The 25,918-nt window shown below is 46.9% G+C and overlaps 1 protein-coding gene across 4 annotated transcripts in view; it reads right to left on the reverse strand.

Annotated features, from left to right (window-relative positions):
* Positions 1 to 25,918, reverse strand: part of EXOC1 (exocyst complex component 1) — a 791,619-nt gene that overhangs the window by 252,068 nt on the left and 513,633 nt on the right. For all 4 annotated transcript variants that reach the window (XM_069631625.1, XM_069631623.1, XM_069631624.1 and 1 more), the window contains 4 exons: positions 13,210 to 13,373; positions 12,996 to 13,106; positions 12,504 to 12,580; positions 7,111 to 7,339 (listed from right to left, as the gene is read on the reverse strand). In XM_069631625.1, the coding sequence (XP_069487726.1) occupies positions 7,111 to 7,339; positions 12,504 to 12,580; positions 12,996 to 13,106; positions 13,210 to 13,373 (581 nt within the window). The remainder of the gene's footprint in view (positions 1 to 7,110; positions 7,340 to 12,503; positions 12,581 to 12,995; positions 13,107 to 13,209; positions 13,374 to 25,918) is intronic.

The raw sequence follows: 25,918 nt of genomic DNA on the forward strand, positions 1-25,918 counted from the left end.
AAAATCAGAAATATCCCTTCTGAGGCTTGTGGAATCTGCTTAGATCACATGCTGTGCATAGATTAGCGAGCAGTACCTGAAGAAGGCGGTGGGATGTGAGAAGGGTCATGAGCAAATAAATGTCTTAGAACCGCTTGTCCCACTTGTGTATCTGTCTTGGAATGAGTGTCAATGCAGTAGTGCTGAGTAAAAGTGTGAATAGAGCTCCAGGTGGCTGCTTTGCAAATGGTGTCAAGGGGTACATTTGCAATGAAAGGCAGAGTGGCCCCAATGCCTCTTGTAGAGTGGGCCCTAGGCGTGAAAGGCAGAGTTTTTTCAGAAAGTGAGTAACACAGCTGGATACAGTTAATAATCCATTTAGAGATGGCACCTTTAGAGACGCGATCCCCCTCTCTGCCTGTAGCTACGGAGACAAACAGCTGATCTGTTTTCCTTAGCGGTCTGGTCTTGTTTACATAGTAGAGGACCGCCCTACGTACATCTAGTGTGTGTAGTTTCACCTCAGCCGAGCTTTGTGGGTCTTGGAAGAAAGCCGGAAGCTCGATGGACTGGTTCGGTTCACGTGGAATTTTGAAATAAACTTAGGTGAGAACCTAGGGTGTGTGCGTAAAACCAGTTTATCTTTATGGACAGTAAAGAAGGGATCTTGCACTGACAGACTCTTCTTCTGGATGTAATTGCTACTAACAAGGCAGTTTTGTAAGTCAGGTGTTTGACACTGCTTTTGTGCTTGGGCTCGAATGGGGGGCCCATGAGCTTAGATAGCACCACGTTAAGGTCCCATCCTGGTGGTGGGTTTGAAATAGGAGGGTGAAGTCTCTTTACTCCTTCCATGAAGGCTTTAACTACTGGTACTTTCCACCACAACACCTTGTTATGGGAAGTGGCGTATGCTGACAGGGCTTCCAGGTGTACCTTCAGTGAGTTAAAAACCAGTCCTGCATCCAGCAGGTGGAGCATGTATGTAACAATAGTGGAAGGAGTGCAATCAACTGGGTTGATTTGTTTATTCTGGCACCAGATAATGAATCTCTTCCATTTGTCAAAGTAGCAGTGCCTCGTGTTAGGTTTCCTAGATTCCTTTAGGATGTCCATACACCTCTGTGGTAATTTGAGATGTACGAACTCTATGACTTCAGGAGCCATGCTGCCAGGTTCATTGAGTTGTGTTGAGGATGCACTGTTTGACCTTGGTGCTGGGACAGTAGGTTGTACACACCGCCAATCTGCGTAAGTGTGGGAACCACGGTTGTCTTGCCCACATGGGAGCAACTAGGACGAGCATCATCGATTCTCTGTTCATCTTGTTGACCACCTTCCTGATTAGAGGAGTTGGTGGAAAAGCGTACGCAAACATCCCTGACCAGTGCATCCACAGGGCGTTCCCCTGGGAGTCTGGTTGGGGGAACCTAGATGCAAATCCTGGGCATTGTCTGTTTTCGCTTGTGGCGAATAGGTCTATAGTGGGGAAACCCCACTGAGAGAAGATATCTTCTACGACTTCTCTGTGTAGACACCACTCGTGTTCCTCTGGGAGGGGGTCTCTTCTCAGAGCATCCGCTATGGAATTGAGATCCCCTGGAACATGTTGCGATGACAGGAAGATGTTCTGTCTGAGTGCCCATATCCAGATTTTCTGGGCAAGCTTGGCCAGATTTGGCGACCGAGTCCCTCCTTGCTTGTTCAGGTTGAACATGGCTGTAGTGCTGTCCGTCTGGATTTGCACTGACAGATTTAACAGGTAGGGCTCGAACGCTTTAAGTGCTCTGAATACTGCCAGAAGCTTTAACAGGTTGATGTGAGTCTTGGCCACTGAGTGCGACCAGAGACCCTGAGCTGTGTGGTGGAGATGGTGAGCTCCCAACCCCATTAGGCATGCATCGGTTGTGACTACCGCCTGTATCTCGGGATCGTAAAAGGGTTTCCCCTTGGACAGATTCTCTCTTGTCCACCAGTGAAGGCTTTGTACAAGTGTTGGCGAAACGACCACTAGATCGTCCCACTGACCACTTGCCTGAGACCACTATTTTGCTAACCATTCCTGCATGGGACGCATGCGCAGGTGCGCGTAATGGACCAGGTAAATACATGACGCCATCATGCCCAGCAAACGCATTGCTTTGCGTACCGTTATCTGGCGACCGGACTGATATTGGGGAATTTGCAGCAGTATATTCCGAATTCTTTCCTCGGAAGTAAAGGTCAACCCCTCTTGAGTGTCTAGGATAGCTCCTAGGAATTGTTTGGATGTGCTTGGCACCAGACTTGACTTTTTCTCGTTTATTGAGAAGCCCAATTCGAAGAGGAGGTCTATTGTCCTTTGAATGTTTGCTCTGCAAATTACTGGGGTCTCCCCCGTGATGAGCCAGTCGTCCAGGTAGGGGTACACACCAGGATTGCCTCCCTGCGTAGGTGTGCTGCCACCACCGCCAGTACCTTGGTGAATACCCTTGGAGCCAAAGCTATCCCGAAGGGCAGTACCTTGAACTAGTAGTGCCGACTGTCCACCTTGAAGCGCAAGTACTTTCTGTGCGCTGGGAACATGGAAATATGAAAATAGGCATCTTTCATGTCCAATGTTGCCATGTAATCCCCCTTTTTTAGGAGGGGGATTACCTCCTGGAGAGTAGTCATGCAAAACTTTTGGGGCTTGACATACTTGTTTGCAGGCTTTAAGTATAATACTGGGCGCATTGTCAAATCTTTTTTTGGCACAATGAAGTAAGTTGAATAAATACCCTTGTTTACCTGGTGTCCCGGGACGAGTTATATCACGTCCTTTGCTAGCAGATTGACGATCTCCTCGAGGAGGATCTTCTGGTGGTCCAAAGAATGTATTTTTTGTCGTGGCGGATGGTTTCGGGGACGCTCTAACTGTTCTATGCAGTACCCTGCAGATACTGTGGACAGCACCCATCTGTCTGATGTGATCCCTTCCCAAGCTTGGGTGAAGTTGGAAATGCGTCCCCCTACTGGGGTTGCGTGAGAAGGGACCCTGAACGGAGCGTCACTGTTTTGGTGGAGGCGTGCCGCCTCCTCTACTGGGGCTGCCTCTACCTTTCCCACGTCCTCTTTTATTACCCCTGCCGTAACCCTGGGTAGACTGTTGGTTATTATTGCTCCACGGTGTACCCTGCCCCTGGGAATAGTTAGATCCTCTCTGGGAAGTTTGGCCGCGTGGGCGACGAAAATTGCCATTCCCTCTCTGATTAGGGGGTTTATTGGTTAGTTGCCTAGGGATTTGAGTGTTTCATACTCGTCCTTGGCATTTTTCAGCGCGTCCTCGACCGCCTTACCAAACAACAGATCCGGCTCCACCGGTTTATCTAACAATGACGCTTGGGTTTCAGCTTTGAATCATAACTGCCGTAACCAAGCGTGTCTCTTGATAACAGTTCCTTCTGCTATCAACCTGCCGGCGTTATCCGCGGCATCAAAGGTTGCTTTTAAAATGCAACCGGACACGGCTCTTCCCTCCGCCGAAACTCGTGCCAACTGGCTCTTTAAGGGTTCTGGGGCGGAGCTTATGAGTGCCGCGACTTCTTCCCACTGATGGCAGTTGTAGCTGGCCAACAGGGTGGTGGAGTTGGCAATCCTTGCCTGGTAGGCGGAAGTGGAGGCTACTTTCCTGCCCAAACCATACAGTTTCTTGCTCTCCTTGTCGGGAGGAGCTTCGGACGATGACAAGGGTGTTCCAGCCCTCTTACGGGTGTTTGTAACAACCAAGGAGTCCGGCTTCAGATGCCTCCTTATATACAGTGGGTCTGATTGGGCTGCCCTGAAAAGTTTCTCAACCCTGGGGTTCACTGCCCTGGTGAGGTTAGGATTTACGAGTGAAGGGTCTATTCTTCTCTGAATAGACTTCAGGATAGGGATGGCCTGAGCAACAGGCCTCCTTTCTCCCACTAACTCCTCGGCGAAGTCCCTCTCCTCTTGAGCACCCTGGGTGTCAATGTGGAAATGTTCAGCTGCTCGAGACAGAACTTCATTCAGAGAGGTTGGTTGTCGACAGGGGAGTCGGTAACCGGGGGTTCCTTCTCTACCGGGGAATCTACTTTGTAGGTTTCCGGGTTGTCCTCATCCTCTTCTTGGCCCTCATCATCCCCATAGTAGCCCGTACCAGTTTGTTCTTCCAACATGCCCAAATCTGGATCCTCACAAAAGGATGTCTCTCCTTGATACTGAGAGTAGGGCTGTACATAGAAGGGGTCCGAAGACCGTGTTGGTGTTTCAAACCGGGACTTTTTACTTGGAGGTATAGGATCCTTAGAGCCTGAGGGTGCTGACACATCGGGAGCATAAGAGAGAAAGTGTTCAGGGTTTTTTGCGTAAAAATCTGCCAATGATGACATCCTTGACATGACCCTGTCTATGTCATCACTAGACCATTCTCTAGAACTGGGAATTACTCTTTCTGGAAGTTTCTCTGACTTATCCTGACTAGACTTGGAGGTCTGAGCAGGGGTCTTTGTGATAGCAGAAGACTTGGGCTTGTCTGTCTGTTTATGAGTGGAGTGTTTTACAGGTGTGGAAGTAGGCAGAGGATGCTTCCTTTGTTGTTTTTCCCCCTCCCCGTGAGTGGAAGAGTGTTTTCCCTGTTTTTTCGCCCCTTCGGATCCTTTCGACGCCTGGCGTCGAGGTTCGGGGGTAGTGTCCCTATCCTTCGAGCGTGGAGGTAGGGGCTCGGGAGCCGGCGTAACGCGGTCTGCAGGCGCCGACTCCTGGCGTGCGGTCTAGGGATGGAAGTCGGCTTCGTCCTCCGACGATCGAACTTCCGTTACCTTGGGGAGCGAGGCACTCTTGGCAACAGTGGATGATTGCCTGCAGTCATGCGGCGATCTTGATCGAGAACGCCGATTCGGACCGTTCTCTATGTGCCTCTTTCTGAGAACTCGACGTGCGCGTCGAGTCCCGGTTGGACTTCATGTGTTTTGTGGAAGTGTTGTGGGAAGCGCCTGTGTCGCCGGGGGTCTTCCCCATAGCCGCCCTGCCGGACGACCTTCCGAGGTCGGGGACTTGCGCTCGGCTGTCTTTCGACGCCATAATGCCCTTGCCGTCCGAAAACACAGCGTAGCTGCCATCGCTGAAGGCGCCCTCCGCTGCCATGGCCTCTTGATTGACGCCTGGCGTGGTGGGCCCAACGCTTGATCGAACGGTCCTCAAGTGTTTTGGGTTTAAACCTACTACACGCTCTGCAGTTCGCCTCGGGGTGGTCCCTCGGCAAGCAGAGATTGCACGTGGCGTGCCTGTCGATCCAAGGGTACTTGCGGCTGCACTTGGGGCAGAATTGGAAAGGGGTACCCTCCATACGCACCTTGTGGCAGCTGGCTTGTAAGTGTAGGTATATATAAGAATGTATCTATATACCAAAAAAGAGTGTAGAGTACGTCCACCCCCCACTCTCCCTACTTGCAGGGCCGAGATCAGCGGCCTTCCGAGGCCCAAATCCGTCGTGCAGCTGTCGACGGTCGAATTCTTCTCCGGGCTGGCGTCGAGTGTGGATGTTCGGTGACTCGACGTTGGGGTGGAGAAATGGGTAAATTTAACAATATTTAGCAAAAGTATGGCTAAGGCCAGGGAACTCCGCAAAATGCTTCCGACCAGTATGGCGGAAAAAAACAATCTGAGGGTCCTAGACGCGTGAGGGATCATGGGTACAGTGGACGTCACACTAGGGATAGTATTACTGGCACGCCCTGTGTCGACTCCCTTTTTCGAGTTTCGAAAAACAAACTGTAATACTCCGCAGCTTCCACTAGATGTCGGCCTATGCACAGCATGTGATCTAAGCAGATTCCACAAGCCTCAGAAATATATATATGGTTTGAGGGGAGGGGGGGGGGGGGTTTGCGTTGGGTAGGGGGCTGCGGGGGGTTTCCGCCCGCATGAATGTTACAATTGACCTTCACAATTCGGTCAATTGTGAAAAGGTCAATTGTAATTCTAGCAATTGTAACTCGAACAATTCGTATACAACCATTCTCCTGGCTTCATTTCTGTTCGCTTAATACCTTTAATTAGTGGTAAAGTAAGAGTAGGATCGTTTTGGACAGAGGACTGATACTTTACTTGGACATCCACCCTGACAAGCACTTGAGTTAGAATTCACTTAGGTAGGGCAAACCTTCTAGTTATAGTGAAAGATAGGACCTGTTCTTATTATTTGAATAAAACCATGAGTTTGAAATGCCACTCCTTTGTCCGACTCCTCCTTTGTCCGACTCCTCCTTCTGGCTTACCAAACTTGCCACACGAGTGAAGAGGATTCCCTCTGGTCATGGAGTAGCAGAAAACTGACAATGCAGGAGGAGGATCAGGTGTCCAGCAACAGTTCTACTAGCAGAATTCTCAGTAAAGTCTTCAGTTCCAGGCAGTTGACTAACTAATGGCTTGAGGTCGCTATAGAGGACCCCAGACCACCCATCACATTACATTACCTTTTAAACATTTGACAGAATCCTAATAAGCAGAAGCCAGCCTCACTATAATTTTCTTGGGCAAAAACACAAGGATGTGCATTGAGATGTCTGACATACTCTCACCCAGTTGAAGCCAACCAGCCATGTTGCTTCTGTTTAAGGAATCCATGGCTCCAGTCACAGTAAAATGGCAACACCACTTTGTAACTCAACAATGTAAAAAGCTGTCAACAGTCTGCAACTCAGACACAATCAATCGGTTGTAAATTACACCCAGTGACCCCGTGGGGCACCTTTGGTATCTCCCTGCCCTGGTGGCAATAAGGGCACAGGAAGGAAAGCCACAAACAAATAAGAGTTACAGTCTCTGATGAGGCTTCGGGGTAAGCCTCAGAGGGAAGACAAAGAGGTCAGGACACAAAAAGACATCAGGGGGCTGACGTAGCAGAGAAACATGTCATTCGTTTCTTAACAGACACTTTCAAAATATCTCGGACTAGAGGCAACCAGGAAATCCCAGACACAACCTTGACAGAAGCTCTGCCCAAGTCAAGCCTGAAGGAATCATCATGTATAGTGCATATGCAGCCAGCAATAAAGGCAGATGTTATAGATCTATCCAGAAACAGGAAGGAAAGAGAAACCTAGGGATACACTCTCAGGATACATGGATTAAAAAATGTACACTTACTATGCACTTGTCAAAATTCCTTTTCACAGTAACAAGAACATTTCCCAAAGTGGTGCTGAGGAATGAGGCTGGATCCACATTTTCAGCAGTTAACACATGTTGACTCATCTTAACCAGCATGTAGAGGGAATTGAAACTGTCAATCTTGTCTCCTAAGGCTATAAGGTTATTGAGCTCAAGTTCGATACAGCGAAATATTTTTGTCATCATCTGACGAACCATGTCTTTCCTGTAAGGAAAGAGATACATTTGAGAAAATGTTGATATTCTTGTGCTTCGCAGACAGTACTCCATATTAATAAAACACAATTAGAAAGTTACAAAGCAATGTTTTTCTCTGCCATGTAAGATTTTACATATATAGATATGTATTATGTAACATACATAGAAAATAAGTTTGGCACTTAAGACACCAGAGATTGATATATTCATTTAACCAAAACAAAATCACGAATGGCTAATTGGTAGCATAGCTAACCGGCTCCCCTACTATACTCTGTACAAGTAATTTAGGAAGATGGCTACATAAAGTGTGCATCACAATAACAGCAGTTGTAAACAGGAAACCTTGAAAGGTTATAATCATCAAAAAATTAAAAAAATCTCTCTCTCTCTCTCTCTCTCTCTCTACTTTGGTCTGGATCCGCCAAAAAAGGGTCACAACACACCAACTTCCAGACAATCCAAGGTGTTATGAGACGACTATGGGAGTGATTTGGTGCGGTATAAAAGCCTTGTAACACAACACAACCCAAAAGGGTCTTTACAGCATAACACAATAATGGTTAACCAAGCAAACCAACAAATATCAAGGCAAGCTTACATTTGTGAAATTGTTCATTTCCTAGAATGGGGATAAGGTTTTATCACCTTGTGGCATTATAGTGTGAGCAGAAAACATTAAATGACATACTTTTGCGGAAATATCAGGATGGCACACAAAATCCTTTTGAGACTTTCCCTCCCATTGACATTCAGGTGGAGTAAGTTGTCAAACTTTGTTCAAAAGAGAGCAAAAAGGTAGATTTGTTAGGAAGGATTTTTGTGTTGCTGCTTTCCCTCCATAGACGTGTATGGAACTCCCCAACTGTTTGGAGATAAGTAAAGCCTTTTAAATCACTTAACTTGCTAAGCTCACCTGTTTTGGGGCACTGATCAGCCTCTATGGCTATGAGTGCAGGGGAACTCTGTCCTTCATTGTGAAATTCCCTGTTTATTTTATTACACTGCACACATCACCGGTGAGGTGTGGTAGAAATACATTGTGTCCCAATACACTTGTTTTTGTTAACTCTGTGGTTACTTGCATGATGTGTCCAAGATGGGTTGGTGGCAGACCAACATTTTCCTATTGTGTTTTTTTAATAGTTTCACATGCACTTTTGCATTTTACTACTGCATAATGCCTTTTAGAGTCCCCTATACTAATAGCTGTGACACAAGATTGTTAACTGACTATTTGGCCATCTTGTATTTTGGCCTGTTTTCGGTCCTCTCAGCGCTGGATTTGCCATGTATGCTAAGCCCTTTCCCAGACAAAATATCAGCTTTCCCAGGCAAAGTGTATGTGTTTGTGGCGGATGTGGGGTCTGGGACTGTCTTGAGTGTATCTGTTGCTGGGCCGATGTGGTAGCAGGAGTGTTTGGTAAGAATTTGTTCCTCAGCACCACTTTGGGAAATGTCCAACTAGTGTGGGACTTTACAAGACTTATCTCTTGGTATTAGGTAACCCACCTTTTAATATAGGCCTGTACTACACAAGTTGGTAGTGTGACTGAGCAGCCAGGCTTATTTTAAGAGGGGTGGTGTGAGCTGTAGAGCGGTACAATGAAACCAGTAAATTCAGGTATCCAAGTAAACACTTAAAGGTATAGTATCAATATTTATTTATATATACACAGGAATAATGAGACCATCTTTAAAAAGCAGCAACTAATAGTAACATTAAACTCAAAATTAGGATTCAATTTCAAGAAGAGCAATACAGCAGGTGAGTAAACTTGTCATATGCATATTCCAGCGCATTGAGTGACGTCATTTGAGGTCAGTAATAACACTTTTTTGTGATCACCATTGCAATATTGAGTTATAGTTCGATCAGAACATACTTTGTTTGTACTTTGAAAAACAGTTAGCTTCTCCCAGAGGGATGGAGGTAGTCTTTTATCCCAGCAATAATAGTGTTCAACAACTAAAACCTGTAAGGGAACAAGCACTGCCAAAGCCAATAGGCTCAAAAGTATGTCTTTAGGGAGCCAGGACAGCCAAGGCCAATGGGCTAGCTCAAAGTTCTGATGCTCTCTTCTTAGAAAATGTTTTAGAAAAGTCAGTAGTTCAAATAGAAAATCACAGAAGCTCAAGAAGAGCCACCTTGAAGAAGCGCAAGCTGAAAGGCCAGTGAAAGTGAGTTGAGGTCAACCCAAAAGACGGTAAAATAGTACTCTCCAAGCTAGGAAGCAACACAATAAGCAGAAGATAGATGTACCCCCAAACCCCACAGTGGATGTGAACTGAAGAATATGTTCCAGCTGGATGCCTTCCTGTTGCAGTGTAGCATACCCTTGTTCCTGGTCCTTGGTTGTGGTGACATAAGGGAGGATGTCTGGCAGGCTTCTGCTGCAGCTATCCGGAGAGGGGCGCTGCAGCAATGAATTCTCCTCGATTCAGCAGCCTTTGTGGTTTTGATGCTTTTTTCCCCAGTGCCCAAGAAGAACAAACAACTGTTTAGAAGTTACTTGATCCCTCGGTCCTGGACTCTGGATGAAGATTTCCTGCTTCTGTAGGGTCCTCTGGATACCCAAAAAGTTTTGGCCGGATTCACACTTCCGAAGACAATGCACTCGATGATGGTCAGGGGTCCCTGGGCATTGGGATTCTGCAGCCTTGGAAAGTCACAGCAAGTTGGGGGTTGCACCAAAATGAAGCTTGTCTCAAGGCTAGGTGTTCCCACCAGCCCAAGGGAGGAAGTCGTCCCATACAGGTCTTCCCAGTCCAGCGCCAGCCTCTGCCAAGCACACTGCTGGTGCAAACATTTACCTGTGTCAAGTTGTGTGCAGTGCTGGCTTTAGTGGAGCTGAGTAGCAGGGCATACCTTCTACAATGCACATTAAGGACAGATCATAGGAGAACCAGGGTCACAACACAACAAATCATGCCTGGAACAGAATCCATTCAAGATTTTGTTATCATTCTCTGTGGTGTGCGAGAAACCCAAAGTCTCTCTCTCAGGTGGCCAGGGCACGGCCATCGCCTTGGATCCAGGCCCTGGGGGTGGACCAGTGCGGGAGGATAACCTGGGTGAGGGGCCCTCGGGAGTGGGACACAGGATGGCGAGACGAAGTTTCCCTCCCTTCCCTGTAACACCTTCATCTCATCCTATCCGATGGGATATTTAGAAACTCAACCGCCCACCCCTCACATTTCCAGCATAAAAACCTCACGGATAGCCCGCCCTGGGAGAAAACAGACTCACACCAGAGTTGTGTACATGACATATCCCAATACTATGGTCATGCAAGGTCAGGCAATTATTGACAATCACTCACACCTGAATGCCATTACACTTCCCCACATGGATGAAAGGCGGGGCACGAGAGCACACTCTGAACGAAGCAAAACACATGAAGGTACAGGAGTTTTGAGTTGGCAGTTGAACGAGGGGAGAAAGACGTCCATGCACCTCTCGTGAGATGGGCAACACCCTTGACCTCGTTGACAGGAAACAGTTACTTTCAAGAAACCTTCAAGGCAGAAAACGTAAGACCAGGAAACAAAGCTAAAGTATCCTGCATTGTGTGTCAGAGATATCGAGGGTCCTCACGCGTAACTGACCAAGGCAGGGAGGAGCAGCAGACGATGTGGTATCGTCCTTGGCTCCAAGAACAAAGAAGCGATGGAGAACAACACAGCCGGCGAGTTGGGTAGAACGGTCTGTGTTGAAGTCAAGGTTGCAAGCGGCAACATTGTAAAGTGAGCACTGGAAGGAACATCGTTAAACGTGTGTTGATGAAAGACGCAAGTGAAGCTAAATTGCTGGTGAATATTTGAACATTAGAAGAAAAGATACGATACGAAACGAAAGCAGAAGATCGATGTGAAGTGTAAATTGTGTGAAGTGAATCAAAGTGGTCTTGTGACGGTTTATGCAAAACCCATCGCACATTCGAAAGTCTTCGATTCTGGTATCAAAAGGAGATCTCAGCCCATACGAGGGGGATCCATGGTCCAAGCCCAAAGGAGGGAGACCAGTCTTGAACTTGTGAAAGTGAAACCTTGACAAAGGAAAGGAACTTTTCTGTTTTGTTTGCTGCATCAGGTCCTCTGCATTAAGAGACTGTCATTGCGAGAGAGACTTTGGCAGAAGGCGCTGATGCCCATGTGTTGAACTGTTACCTCGTGGCCAAGAAGCTAGAGTGTGTGCCAAGCCCGCACGTGTCGCCTTGCCCAGTGGTGAAAACGTGAGGTAGGGAAGCTAACTGCTCAATCATCCTGCCATATCATTTCTTGAACACTTTTCCTATGTGAACATTGTTTTAGTATAGGCCCTTTTATTTTGACAGACACCACTAGGAGTGAGTCATTATTATTTGATGGTTGTAGCTTGCTCCCATACTTAGAATTAGGTTTAGATGGGTGTTTCACCAGCCCACTGAAGTTCAATAAACACCCTTGAACTGTGATCATTTGTGTCTGTCTTCACTGTTTGATACCATGGGCCTCATTACGACCCAGGCGGTAAGTTACCGCCTGGGGACGTGACTTTACCACCATGGCGTAAACTATGTTTACGCCATGGTGGTTGGCGGACTTACCGCCCCATTCCGACCTTGGCGGGGCGGTAAGTCCCCAATCCCCATTCCCATTTTTGCCCCATAGGGCATAATGGGAGTGGGGAAGGCGTTAATTACGCCACCGTAAATTACGGTGGCGTAATTAACTCCATGGTCCCTTAGCGCCATGGATTTTAACACCTGCTAAAAGCAGGTGTTAAGTCCGCCATGGCGCTAAGGGACCTCGTACTCAGGCGGTAAGGGTCGGCGCTGTTTACGCCGCCGTAAAACCCTTACCGCCTGGGTCGTAATGAGGCCCCATGCCTTCCTTACAGATAACAGTGACAGAAGTCACCTATTGGGGCGTGTTTGAGGCATCAGTGGGGATACCTTTGCAGAGCACTATCAGACAGCAACATACAAGGCATAAATCCCAATGTCTTTAGGGTGAACATTTTAAAGGCATGGTAAAAGTTTACGTATATGTATAGAAATAAAAAACATGCACCTATGTACATATCAACAATCTTCCTAACTGGAAAAAAGCCAACGTGTACATTAATATGAATTTGTTTAAAAAATATAGTTTGCTGCATAAAAAGAAGTCCAACATATAAAACATACTCTGATGATGCAGGAGGTTGTCCACCAGGATTATGAGGCCTTGAGGAATTAATTCCATCTACTTCCTCTGTGTCACTCTGTAATAATAATGTAGGTGTTTATACATTTGATGCCACATGTTGCCAACTTTGTATAGGCAATGCAGAATTTATTAACAAATCAAAGGTTAATAATGCTGAAAACCTACTACCAATCACAGAATTGCACAAGAGTTCAGTACATTGGATCGTTTGAGAAATAATAAGCAGGTTAACGCAAAGCTTTGAGACTGTTTAATGGAGTTTGTCCTAAAGATAGGAGAGTCAAACAAAGAAGCAATTGATTCAATAATTCATATGAAAATGCACATGCCTCTTGAATGCACATAGACAATAACAGTGTGGTTAATTTCTTGGCGCCAACACTTTTTCAGAAAATGAGACTTGGAGTGAACCTCACATCAAGCCCCTCTCCTGAGAGTTTTAGCACTGGTAGCAAGAAACAGATACATACCACTAGTGTCCCGGGCAGGCTCTGATGCTGTGGCAGTTTGAAGAATTTACAGATGAAATCTTGTTCTGCCAGACACAGGGGCTCCAGTTCACTTAAGACCTGCTCAAAGATCTGAAAGAATTTCATCATTCAATTAACAAAATAAGCAGTACATCCCATAGAAACACAAGTACTGCTGAGTGTGCATACTGATAACGTTTGCTCTTCTGTTTACCTTATCAAACTTTGTTCGGTCAGCTACATCCAGATCCGAGGCAGACATGTTCCCCATGTCTAACAGTGAGGAAGACTGGGACCTGCGATTCGCAGATCCCTGAACAGAAAGCTTATTTAGACTGGATGTGGACCCAGTCAGTTTTCCTGCGCTGCCATGTAGACCTAGAGAAGCAAGTTGGTAGGAAGCACAGTTAAATGAAGTGCTGCTTCCAGTATTAAAAATACAATAATTTTCCGTTAGAATAATTCAAAATGGATGCAGCGCATACACCTCTTCATTTTGATTGCAACAAATTAGTTATTTAAACCAAGCATTGAAGGAGTGGTCGAGAACTGCATCCACAATTGTGCCGTTTGTCCAACCCATCTCAAACGGGCAGAGGAACAGAAAACTTCCTGTAGTTTTGGATATGAATTCATGAGTTCGGACCAAAACCTAGCTACAGCGCAACTAATTTCATAAACAATGTATAAAAAAGCATGATTAAGCTTGCCTCGAAGGCATGACCCTGTCGCTGCAAGACTCGGCTTCTTAATATGTTTTGTGCAATAGGTTTAATGTCAAAATTTCAAGTGAAAGACGCAAAGAGAATGCATTTGTAATTCATAGATATCTTTCAGGAATGGGCACACTTGTTGCCCCAGATTTTATCAATGTTTCGGTCTATTGCAGTTTGTCATATTTCTAGTCAACGCTGACCCTCCTTTGCGCCACACCACCCTGTAAAGTAAGGAGTTTGCTTTTGTGGGCTCTATGTGGAAGTTTGGTGCCACTGCTGCCTAATAAACTGCTAACAAAAATAAACTCACCTACACAGAACATATCTTGAAACCTTAAAGATCCTAAATTCGCTAACTCTTTCAGTCACATGATTAAATGTAATTTCCAGTCCCAAAACTTGCCTTGCTGTACAAGAGACTTTTAAGTGAATCTCTAGTAGCATCTAGTACAACCAGAGGTGATGTCGCCAGGCGACTTTCGCGAATTTGAAATGTGTCATAAGGAGGGAAGAATAGATCCCACACAAAATCAGATAACAAGGTCTTAAGGGGATTTATTCCCAAAGTCAAAAGTGAGGAGCAAAACAGAAGAAAACACAACTTAATAGGGCCTTTCTGGGTGTGAGGCTTTTCACACTATTAAAGCAATCCAGAAGGAGCTTAGTGAACCTCAACTCCCCTTAACTCTCAGGATAAGGGCGGTACTCCCCTGGTTCAAGGTCCTTGACAGTGGGGTGAAGCACTGTTCGTTTTTTAAGCAAACAGCTGTAGGATGGCCTAAGGGATATGGTACAACTCAGGAAGAAATGGCTCTATAAAAAGAGTGCAAGAGAACAGTCCGTCAGTGTCAGTACCAAAGTACATAGTATAAATGAATGAAAGTTCAAAGTCCATCCCTAGTCTAGAGCACAAAATGTCTCAAGTGTTCATCAAGAACAGTGTTAAAGCAAAAGCCAGTCTCATGAATTTGGGTGTCCCTGCACACTTCTTTCACAAGACTTGGCTTACTGTCGTGGCTAGGGTCATTATCTGGGCTGTGGTCGCCACTCAGATCCTTGAGGTTGCATGTCCAGTGAAGTGTCTTTGTCCTTGATGGACAAGGAAAAAGCCCCACACTTCTACCTGGGCTAGACCTCAAGGATCGCCCCCTCCAACCTTCCTCTAGCAGCGTTTTGAGGATCATGACATGTATGTAATCTCCCCGAGAAGGATACATCTGGGTAGAAATTCCATCCCTCTACCTAGCTATTTACCAGCCCTCCAATAAGGACATTCAAACTTAGTGGACAGCCAACCTCTCAGAATCTGCCTACAAACACACAAGCCTCTGGAGGAATGTGGATTGGGTGCAGGCAGCCCCCTCCCCACTTCCTGTCAAACACACACACAAAGGAAAGCCTTCACAATTTTTTTTACAAGAAGCCCACCTAGGTGCATGAAGAATGGGGGGGGGGCTGCCCCACTTGGTAAGGATGAAGAATGGCCAAAAAAGGCCAGGCAATCTTGAACAGGACTTAAAACATTAGGAGAGGCCATTTTGACAATATGATTGCAGCTAAAAAGGCAGCGTGGGATAAGTCAACTGGTAAAAAGCTAAATAAAACGTATGACTGCTACCAGACTGATCAGAATATGCTTGGAAAGGAGCAAAAAGGCTATTTAAAACGGAGAAGGAAGCACATATTGTACCCAAAGCAACCCAAGTAAGAAGGCATGTGCTGCAAAAGATACAACACAAGCTATAAAAGGGAGATGACCACTCCTGTGCTGGTAGGTCCAAGGTCTAACCAGTGACCCCAAAATGACATTGAAAATGGGACGTTACGGGTCCCAGGCAGCACACCGCATAAGGTGGGGTTGCTGCCAAATGAAAGCAGGACACCAAAACAAAGGGGAGCGGTCACACAGGAACCTTACAAGAAGGATCCAGTGTCCCAGAACAAAAGTAAAGGCGGGATGTGAGTGTGATCAAAAATTCTCACACACCTTTAAAAGCCAACAAAACAATCCCTTTGAGTCCAGCAATAGTGCTGGGAGGCTCAACAGAGAGGTTAAGATTTGTAAAAAAAAAAAAAAAAAATCTCCTTAACACTGTGTGTTCAAGGCAAGTTACCCAAGTCGTACAGGTAAAGATAGGACAGATCAAGCACACACTTATGGGTCGACTGGTTCGACCATAGAACTCAAAAGACGTAAACAGGCTTGAAAGGCAGTTTGAAAGTCAACATTTACAGTGTTGGAGCACAACTTGGATTGTAAAGAAATGTGTAAAAATGAATGGTTCCGGTAAAGTAAAATTCACAATTTCAGTGCTTGGTGCCTAAAGGGACCCCAGACAGGACTACTATACCCAGTCATGACCCCCTTAGGCAAAGGAAGGATAGTACAGGTGGAGCTCACATCCTACACCCTCCTCCCCTTACTTTCTTCTATGCACTTACTCTATCAGAATTGTCCCTGGACCTAGTATGATAGCAACCTTGTCTGTCTCCTCCCCCCTCCTCTTACTTGCCCCCTCCACCCCCACAGCACTATCTGAAATGTCATCAGGCCTAGTACGATAGTCACTTGCTTTGTTCCTCCCCTCCATTTCTGCACCCCTCTCCCTCACCTTTTGTTATTCTGCGGCTCTACCAGAAATGTCGTCAGGCCGGGTACGATAGTTAATTTCACATCCTTACTGTTCTTGGCCTGTAAGAATGTCATTGTATTTTCCCTTGAAGCGCTTTGAACCACATTGGGCCTCATTATGAGTCCGGCGGTAGCCGTGGCAGTAAATCACGGCACGGCTGCCGCCGGAGTAACCCTGCGCCCGCCAATGGGGACCTACCGGGGCATTACAGCCCCAGCGGTCGCGGTAAATCCCTATTGCCGGCCGCCGGAAAAAATTACTCCCTATTCCCATTTGAGTCCCATTGGACTCAATGGGAATGGGGAGGATGGATGCACCGGCACCATTCATGAATGGTGCCGGTGCATCCGTCAAGGTCTGCGAGCAGGCGCCCTTCCGCACGCCAGGTCAGACCTGGTGGGCGAAAAGGCACCCGCTCGCAGACCTCTTAGTTTGCCGGTCCGGTAACAACGGTGCTGGTAGCTTACTGGCATCGTTGTTACCGGACCGGCAAACTTGTAATGAGGCCCATTGTGTATAGGCACTATATAAATGAACTATCATATCATAGTTTTGCAATAGGAACACAAGCACTTAACATAAGTAAAGTAGCCCCGGGATTTGGAACATCAAAAACACCACCCTTTTATATAAGGCAGAGGATTGTTGGGAACACATGAGCTCATCATTGGACTCTTCAGCAACAGGCACCTGCTGCTGGGTTCAAGGCTCCTTTCGACAGGTCAGACACCAGCAGGTACCCTTGGAAAGGGGAAGATTATGCAGCTTTGAATTCCATGAGGCAGGAGGATCCTTCAAGAGCAGCAACATTTTCACCCCAGGCACCAGGCTGCACAGCAGTCAGACTTCAGTCACAGGCAAGCCCTTCTCTGCGGTGAAGAAAAACATCAGCAAGGTAGAGGGGTGTTTTCTGTTTTGAGTTCCTAGATTAGAATGAGTCTGTAAAACAAGGCAGTCACTCTCCAAAAGGATAAAAGGATTCACTCTTCCCAGCTCTGCAACAGCAAGGACAGCAAGCAGGACTGCAGAATGGTTGGTCCGACCAGTCCGAGGGAGACACAAGGTTCAGGTCCCCCCAGTCGATGAGGAAGCTGGGCTTCATAGAGCGATCATTGCCTTTGCCAATGCTTAACGCAGCAACTGTCCTCTGGTGTTGCGCTGGTATTCCTTCAGCTTAGGATACTTATATCCAAAGATTGACTCTTGGGAATGGCACCAGATCCTTTCCTCATCCTAAATTCAAGCTTAAGGGGGGGTATACCAGCCCTATAATAGTAAGGAACGGCATCATTCAAGGAAGTAGAGGCTGACCAATAGTGGACCGCAAGCAACCTCACAACTGCCTAGATACAAGACATAATCCTGGTCGAAATCAGCAAGAGGATAGAATAGCTCTCTTCCCCCCCTTTTTTTCATAACATTTTATTGGTATTTTCAAAGCAATATATCCATTACAACAATGCAATAATTATAAATTAATTCACGGTGAAGTCGGAATGTTTGTGGGTTGGGGGGATTGTTGCTGGCTTCTAGCCATTGTCGATGGTCCATCTTGGTCACAAACGGGTGTCAATCTTGTCTTTGGCGTGCTATGAATAAGATCCAGCGATCAATAAAGTGGGCTACATTGGTGCCATCTGGTAAGTGGGGGTCTCTTTGAGAGTGCAGGGAATTTGGCCGCGTAGTCCATAAATGGGTCCCATATGTTCAGGGTTCTGTTCAGGGAACCTGTTCGTATTGCCGTGATTTTCTCAGCTACTGCCATGTCCCAAAATTTGGCCCACCATAAGGCTATCGAGGGGCCACCTTCGTCTTTCCATAGTCGGGCCATTGCGATTTTTGCGGCTAGTAGTAGGTGATTGCATAGGCGGGGTATTTGTCCTGAGATCGGGAATGCTCCGTCTCCTGTTTCGCCTAGCAGGATAATTCCTGGGTCCCAGGGTATGGAGAGACCGGAGATTTCTTTGATATGTTTTAAGATTACCTTCCAGTATGCCTCTGCCTTTGGACAGGACCAAAGCAAGTGAAATAGTGATCCGGGGACTGGGCAACCGCGCCAGCAGGTATCAGGGATATCTGGGTTGGTCTTGTGAATTTGGGTTGGGGTGATATAGTATCTATAGCAAAGTTTATAACCCCCTTCCCTGTTTGTGATGCATTATGTGCTTTTGTGCAATCTGTCCCATATTTTTCCCCATTCTTCCCCCGCTATTTCTCGCCCTAGGTCCTTTTCCCACTCTAGCATATATCTTTCTTTTTTCGCGGGGTCTGACCTATCTAGGAGCCGGTAGATAATCGAGGTCCTACCCCTGCTGGTTGGTGTTGTTAGCAAGAGCTCCAGCGCAGTTAGTTCTCTAGAGATTTTTCTCGGGTTATCCTGTCGGACATCCAGTGCCTGATTTGGGTATAGCGGAATCTTTCCCACTCCAAATTTTATTTTGCACCTCTCGAACGTGATAATTGAGCCCTCTTCTAGAAAGTCACTAGTTTTACCCAGCCCCCCTTCTGCCCAGGCTTGGAAATCCAGCAGGGGGTTTCCCGGTGAGAATTCAGGGTTATTCCAGACGGGGGTCAGGGGTCCCAAGGCGCTCTGTATGCCCCATTTCCGAGCTGCAGCTTTCCAGCAGTGGCTGATAGGGGACCGCTATTTGCCTGTGGCTTTATGTTTGGTAGGTGTGGGAGATCAGGTAGTGGGACCGGACACCAGGACTCTTCGATTTGCCTCAATTTCGGGGGGTCTATTTCTTGCACCCAGGAGAATGCGTGTGATAATTGAGCGGCTAGGGTGTATCTGGCCATGTCTGGCACACCCAGCCCCCCCCTGTGGTTTCCCCCTCAGCATAATTCGTTTGTTAATTCGAGGTCCCCCACCCCATATAAATTCTAGTATTTTCTTTTGTAGAATTTTTATGGCTGGGCCCGGGATCTGTATTGGTAGTGCTGCGCAGTGGTATAGCCATCTGGGAATCAGGTTCATTTTGACGGTGGTAATTCGCCCGAACCAAGAGATTTCATGCTGCTTCCACCTTTTAAGGTCGTTTTGCAGGTCGCAGATTAATCACTGGATGTTGTTTGAGTACAACCGTGTTGGGTCTTTAGTGATTTGGATCCCAAGATATTCAATTGCACCCTTGGCCCATGGGATTGGTGATAGTGGGGTTAGGGAATCTCTTTCTTGCGTGGAGAGATTGATAGCTAATGCGGAGGACTTGGATAGGTTCACCTTGAATCCTGATAGGGCCCCGAACTCCCCGATTTCCTCCCATAGTGCACCCATGGATGTTCCTAGGTTAGTAGCAGTGATTAATACGTCGTCTGCGTATAGCGCGATTTTGTATTCTTGGTCTCCCACCGTTATCCCCTTTATACTCCCATTTTGTCTAATTCTAGCAGCAAAGGGCTCCATGGACAGGGCGAAGACCAGGGGTGATAGTGGGCAACCCTGTCTGGTGCCCCTAGATATGTGTCCTGACCTGGTGCCATTGATTCGTAGTTGCGTCGTGGGGACTTGGTAATTAGCCATAACCCATGTGGTAAAGTTGGGGCCAAAGCCAAAGTGTTCGAGAACCGCTTGGATTTAGCCCCAATCCAACCGTTCAAAGACTTTGTGGGCGTCTAATGAGACCACGGCCATCCCTATCTTCATTTTGTGGGCGCTTTCAATTCAATGTATTGTTCGCCTGATGTTATCATGGGTCCCTCTTCCCGGAATAAAGCCCGTCTGATCTTGGTCAATTAAGAATGGGAGGTCCGGCCCCAGTCTTCTGGCTAATACTTTGGCGAAAATCTTGCCGTCATTGTTCTGGAGTGATATCAGGCGGTAAGAGTCAGGTAACTCGGGATCCCTTTATGTAGCAGGATTGTGATCGACTCGGACATTGATTTCATGACTGATCTTGCAGACAGGAAGGAGTTAAATAAGGCAGCCAATTGGGGTGCTAAGATTCTGGCAAATTTTTTGTAATAGTTTGCGGATAGGCCATCTGGTCCAGGAGCGGTGGATCCGAGGGTATTGATGGATTCGATAATTTCTTCAGTATTGATAGGGGCTTCCAGGGATTCAAGCTGGGTTGAACTTTGGGGGGATATAGCACTCAGGTATTCCGGTAGCTTGTCTAGGACCATGGGATCTCCGGACATTATGGATTTATGATGCCTCATCAGTTCATTGATTGTATCCCTCTCGGAATAGCACAGCTTCTGCGCTAATATTTTATTTGCTTTGTTCCCTTTGTTATAATAGAACTGTTTGTATATGCTAGTGATTTGGCCGTTCGGTCGGCGCAATGGATTTCTAGAGATATTTTCGCCTTCCTCAGGGATCTTTCTATTTTTCTGGTGTAGCGTGCTTTCAGTTCAGCTTCTAGTTGGACCACCTCTTTTTCCAGCTTAGTTGTTGCAATGTTTGATATTCTTCGCTGTTCCGCTCCTGCCCCGATCAGCGAGCCTCCGACTACCGCCTTCATTGCGTCCCAGATGATGTTGATAGGAGAGGACTCCGTGGTGTTCTCTTTGAAGTAGTTGATTATTATGTCCTCCACTTCTGCTCTGATACTTACATCTAGTAATAGGGAGTCGTTTAATTTCCAATACCTCTGGATAGGGTTTCTTTGGCCCGATATGGCTAGGTTCACGGAGACTGGAGCGTGATCGGAGATCATGCCGGTATGGATTTCGGCGTTGTTAACGCATGGAAACATCATTCCGGAGATTAGAATGAAGTCTATTCTTGAATAGCCCTTATGAACATTGGATAGCCCTTATGAACATTGGAGTAGTGCGTATAATCTCGTGAATTGTCATTAACTAGTCTCCAGACATCTACTGTCTCTGTTTCTCTGAACAGTTTGGCCAGGGATAGGGCATGTGTGAAGTCTGCGTTTGAGGGGGGGAGCATTTTGTCCAGCTGCGGGTTTGGCATGGAATTGAAATCCCCACCTATGATCAGGTGGCCTTTGCGAAAGGCTAAGATGGTTGAGAGAAGGTCTGCAATGAAGCTGCTTTGAGATGTATTGGGACTGTAGATTGTGACGATTGTGATGGGAAGGCTCTTCGAAAAGGCCTTTGAGTAGGAGATAGCGGCCCTCTGGATCTCTCCTTATTGTGATTTTAGACAGCGGGACTTTGTCGCTAAGTAATATCGCTACTCCCCTTTTCTTCCTCCCTGATGTGGCGAAATAAGCTTTCTTAAATCTCTTGAATCTTATGAGGTGTTCGTCTTCTTGTAATAGGTGGGTTTCTTGAAGTAACACAATGTCTCCGGATAGTTGATCCAGTCGGTGTTCCACTGATCTGCGCTTTCTTGGTGAGTTCATCCCTTGGATGTTCCAGGACAGGATTCTTATTTCGTTTGTATCAGCCATCACCTGCTCTTTTGTGTTGAGTATGCCTCATATTTCGTTCCCCCAACCGGATCTGTAAGGTTAGAAGCGGTTTCTGCGGTTGTATTGAAGTGGCATTTTTCTTGTTGTTGTTATTGCACGTTGCAGTGTTGTGCGAAAGGACATAACTGGAGATGATTAAAGTCCCCGACTTTGGATTTGTCCTTTTTAGTCCCCCCTCCTCCTACCTTCCCCTCCCGACTTTGAACTAGTAGGAGAAACGTCATCCTACTGCCACTGGGGAACTGGTGGCACCAATACGCTTGGTGTTGGCCAACTGGGCCGCCGAAATGAACTTTGGCAAAGCTTTGTCACTGCTCTCACTTTTGTTCGAATGCTGTTACGTAACTTTTCTTCTCACAGGTTGCCTCATTGTCGGTTTTGAATGATCGTCTGCGCAGTCTGCTGGTTTTTGACCATACTCCCCCCGGAGAATTGTCTCGGCGAGGAACGGTTTGTTTCTTCAGATTCGGAGTCCCCTTCTGCTCTCCTCTGGCTCATAAGTTTCTCCGCTTCTTTCATTGATTGTATTTGTCTCTGTGATCCCTCCCATATGAATTTTACTGAAGTGGAGAACCCCCAGTGGTATGGGATTTTCTTTTCACGTAGCCAAACTGTTAATGGCTGCATAGTTTTCCGTTTTTGGAGAGTTGAGTTTGCCAGGTCTTGGTACAGTGAAATTGTAGATCCCTGGAAGGTAATCTGTCGCATCCGCCTTGCCTCCCGCATTATATCCTTTTTTATTTGGAAAAAGTGTATCCTCGCCAGCACATCCGGGGGGAATGTGGATGTTTTCCTCGGGATCGTTCTGTGCACCCGGTCTAACTCCAGGGGAGAGTCGTCCGGTAGGGTGATTATGAATCTGAAGGCTATTCTGTGCTGATCATGTTCAATTTCGAATCTTTGGTCGCAGACCTTTGATTCTATTTCGGTGGTCCGGTGCTCTACTTCCCCCACCCTTTTGTCCATGGAGTTGAAGTTCTTAGTGACTTCTTCAGTGCTTTTTTGGATTTCCCTGGTCAGAGCTGATAATAGTTCTTGAAGATCGGCTTTAGTTGCTACTTGTGGTGGGTTGGGTTCAGGTGCAGCTGGTGTGGGGGTACTATTCTTGTTAGAGTCATCCGGCGGATCCATCTTTCTAGCCCTTTCAGTAGCTGAGGTAGTCATGAGGGTGGCAATGTCTGTCTGTTTGGCTGCCCTCCCGCTTTTAGACATTTTGTTAATGTTAAAGGACATTTGTACCGCACACTATCACCACCGGAGTGGTCCCCTGGCCCTCTGGCGACTCTGAAAGAGGGAGGGAGGGCGGGTGAGTTAGTGGGTGGAGGTTGGAAAAGTGCAAGAGAGCAGTGATGTACTGTTGGCAGCCTCAGCCCGGTGGGTCCGTCGGCTGCGCCTAGGGTGTATGCGGCCGGTAGTCATCGTGTACTGATGTGCGGGTCTATGTGCATTTATTGTTTTGTTTTTGCAGTGTGGTGAAGTTTGTGCGGTTTGTTGTGCTGGAGGTTTGTGGTTGTGTTTGGTTTGGAGTTTGAGAGGTGTATGCGGAGGAGGAAATTGTTAGTGGTCTCGGTTAGTTGGCATCTATATCCTGGGTTGACCAGTTGTGCTCGAGTAATCTCGCTCGATGGGGTGCTTGGGCATCATATTCCCCTGGAGGATCGTGCTCGTTTTGTATACGAGGCCCCTTGAGCATCTCACTGCCTCTTCCGCCCGTTCTGTCAACAGCGTTGCATGCTCCCCACCCCCACCCACATGGCCAGTGCACCTGCCAGTGTCCATATCTTAGTTAGTGCGGTGATTGGTGGTATCTCGCTAGTTCCACAACCCAGTGGTACCTAGTTGTAGCTATACGCCGGTTGGGGATGGTAAGAATTGTCTGGGGTTGTTGCCTCCGTGGGTCTCGCATGTGTACCACTCTGTCTGGCGTCCCCCCTCCCGGTGCCCTGAGTGCTTATCAGTCGGTTCTGGAGCTTGTCAGTGTCCTTTCCCATTTAGTCGTTTGTTTTACTGCCGCTTTGGTTTTAGTCTCTGGTATCGAAGAGCCAGGTTTTTAGTAATTTTCTGAATTTAAAGTGATCTTTGGTGTTCCTTATTTCTTTTGGGATGCTGTTCCAGGTTTTTGCGGCTAAGTGGTAGAAGGCGGTGCCTCTGAGTTTTTTCTTGATGTAAGGTTTTAGTTCCAGGCGGATTTCGTTAGTTGATCTGAGGGGTCTCGGTTGGCTTGTAGATTGTTATTTTCTTTTGAAGGAATTCTGCTCCTTGTCCGCAGGTTGCCCTGTGCGTTATGCACATTGTTTTGAAGGTGATACGGTGTTTTACTGGGAGCCAGTGTAGTGGGCAGGGGTGATGTGGTCTCTTCTGGATAGTTTGAGTAGTCTGGCTGCTGTGTTTTGGATTCGTTGTAGCTTCTTTAGTAGGTATTCTGGTATTCCTAGGTAAAGGCTGTTTGCATAGTCGATACTTGACATGATGAGGCCGACGATAGTGAGTGTTTTGTGTGTGAAGGAGAGGAAAGGTAGTATTTTTCTTGCCGTGTGGAGGAGGAAGAAGCATTTCTTGACTGTTGCATTTATTTGCAGGCTCTAAGGTTAGGGTGTTGTCCATCAGGACTCCCAGATTTTTTACTACCTTAGATGGTGATGGTGCGATTCCCATTTCCGTTGGCCATGGGATGGCGGTTTCCTTCTCTTGGTCTTTGGATATGATCATGATTTCTGTTTTTCCTGGGTTGATTTTCAGGTTGTTGGTATTCATCCAGTTGTAGATTTCTTTTAGACAGTCGGTTAGGTTAGAAAGATCGGCTTGGGTGTCTTTGATTTTGTAGATGATTTGAGTATCGTCTGCGTAGTTGCAGCATGTGATGTGTTTCTTGAAGAATCTGATAACTGGGGTTTGGTAGATGTTGAAGTACAGTGGTGATAGTGAGGATCCTTGTGGCACTCCACAGTCATTGACTCGTGGGGTGGATTTGAAGGGTTTAATCCAAACGGTTTCTGTTCTGTCTGCTAGGAATGATTTAGTCCAGCGTAGCGCTGTGTGGGTTATGCCTATGTCTTCTAGTCTTTTGGTTAGGCTGTCATGGCTAACTGTGTCGAAGGCTGCAGAGAGGTCGAGCAGAATGAGGGCTGATGTTGTGTTGGAGTCTGCGTTTGTGTTTAGGTCGTCCCAGATCGATAGTAGTGCTGTTTCTGTACCTCTTGTGGGTCTGAAGCCGACTTGAGCTTGGTCTAGCAGTTGGTGTTTTTCAATGTATTCTTGCGTTAGTTTGTATACGTAGGTTTCGAGGAGTTTTGCTGGGTAGGGGATGTTGGAGATTGGTCTGTAGTTGGAGAGGTCATCTACGTCGCCGCTTGTGTTTTTCAGAAGTGGTTTGATGTAGGCTGATTTGAAGATCCTTGGTACGGTGCCTGTTGCTAATGATAGATTTAGAAGGTTTCTGTAGTATTCCGCTGGCGTTCCTTGTGCGAGGATTGATTTGTAGATGTCCGGGGGGCAGGGATCCATCGGTGAACCCGCTTTCTTGCTGTGTTTTACCGGCATTGCGAATGCCTCTGCTGATATTTCAGGAAAGTTATTGAGTTTGTGTTGTGGTTTTGAGGTAGGTTCGTTTTGTTGTATGTTGCTGTTGGCTGGCCTCTGTTGGATGGTTTGTCGGATGTCGTTGATTTTTTTTTAAGTGGTCTTGAATATGTGTGGCTTAGCTTCTGTAGGGGTGTTTCTACTACTCCTTCGTGTGCTCAGTTGCGAGCCTGGCGCTGATCCTTCACCCCCTGCTGTGGCTGTTGCCGGCTAAGGCGCTTTGTGGTATGCTCCTTGGGGATATTTGGACGGTGGTGGTGAGATTGGGTCTTGGGGAGGATGTGTTGGTTTGGGTTCAGGCCCAGTGGGTTCTGCTGTTGATTGTTCTTGGTACTGGGGCCAATTTACTTGCAGGAACCCGATCCGGGGACCAACCTGAATCAGTACCAGTTGCCTTCCTCCCCCCGACTCCTCACCTCGTATACCAGGTGCTGGTGCAATGTGGTTACTGGTGACAGCCAGTGGCAGGTGCTGTGCGGTTCTTCTGCTCCGGGATGCTCCCGCTCCTCTGGGAAGTTGCTTCGAGGAGTGGATTCCTCTCCCTGAATGCTGCTTTGCATTTGGCAGAAGTAGGACCGAAAGGCTGTCGTTGTTGGTGGGTCTGTGGACCT

This window comes from Ambystoma mexicanum, chromosome 6q (assembly GCF_040938575.1).
Source record: "Ambystoma mexicanum isolate Mex_15411 chromosome 6q, UKY_AmexF1_1, whole genome shotgun sequence".
NCBI classification, from domain to species: domain Eukaryota; kingdom Metazoa; phylum Chordata; class Amphibia; order Caudata; family Ambystomatidae; genus Ambystoma; species Ambystoma mexicanum.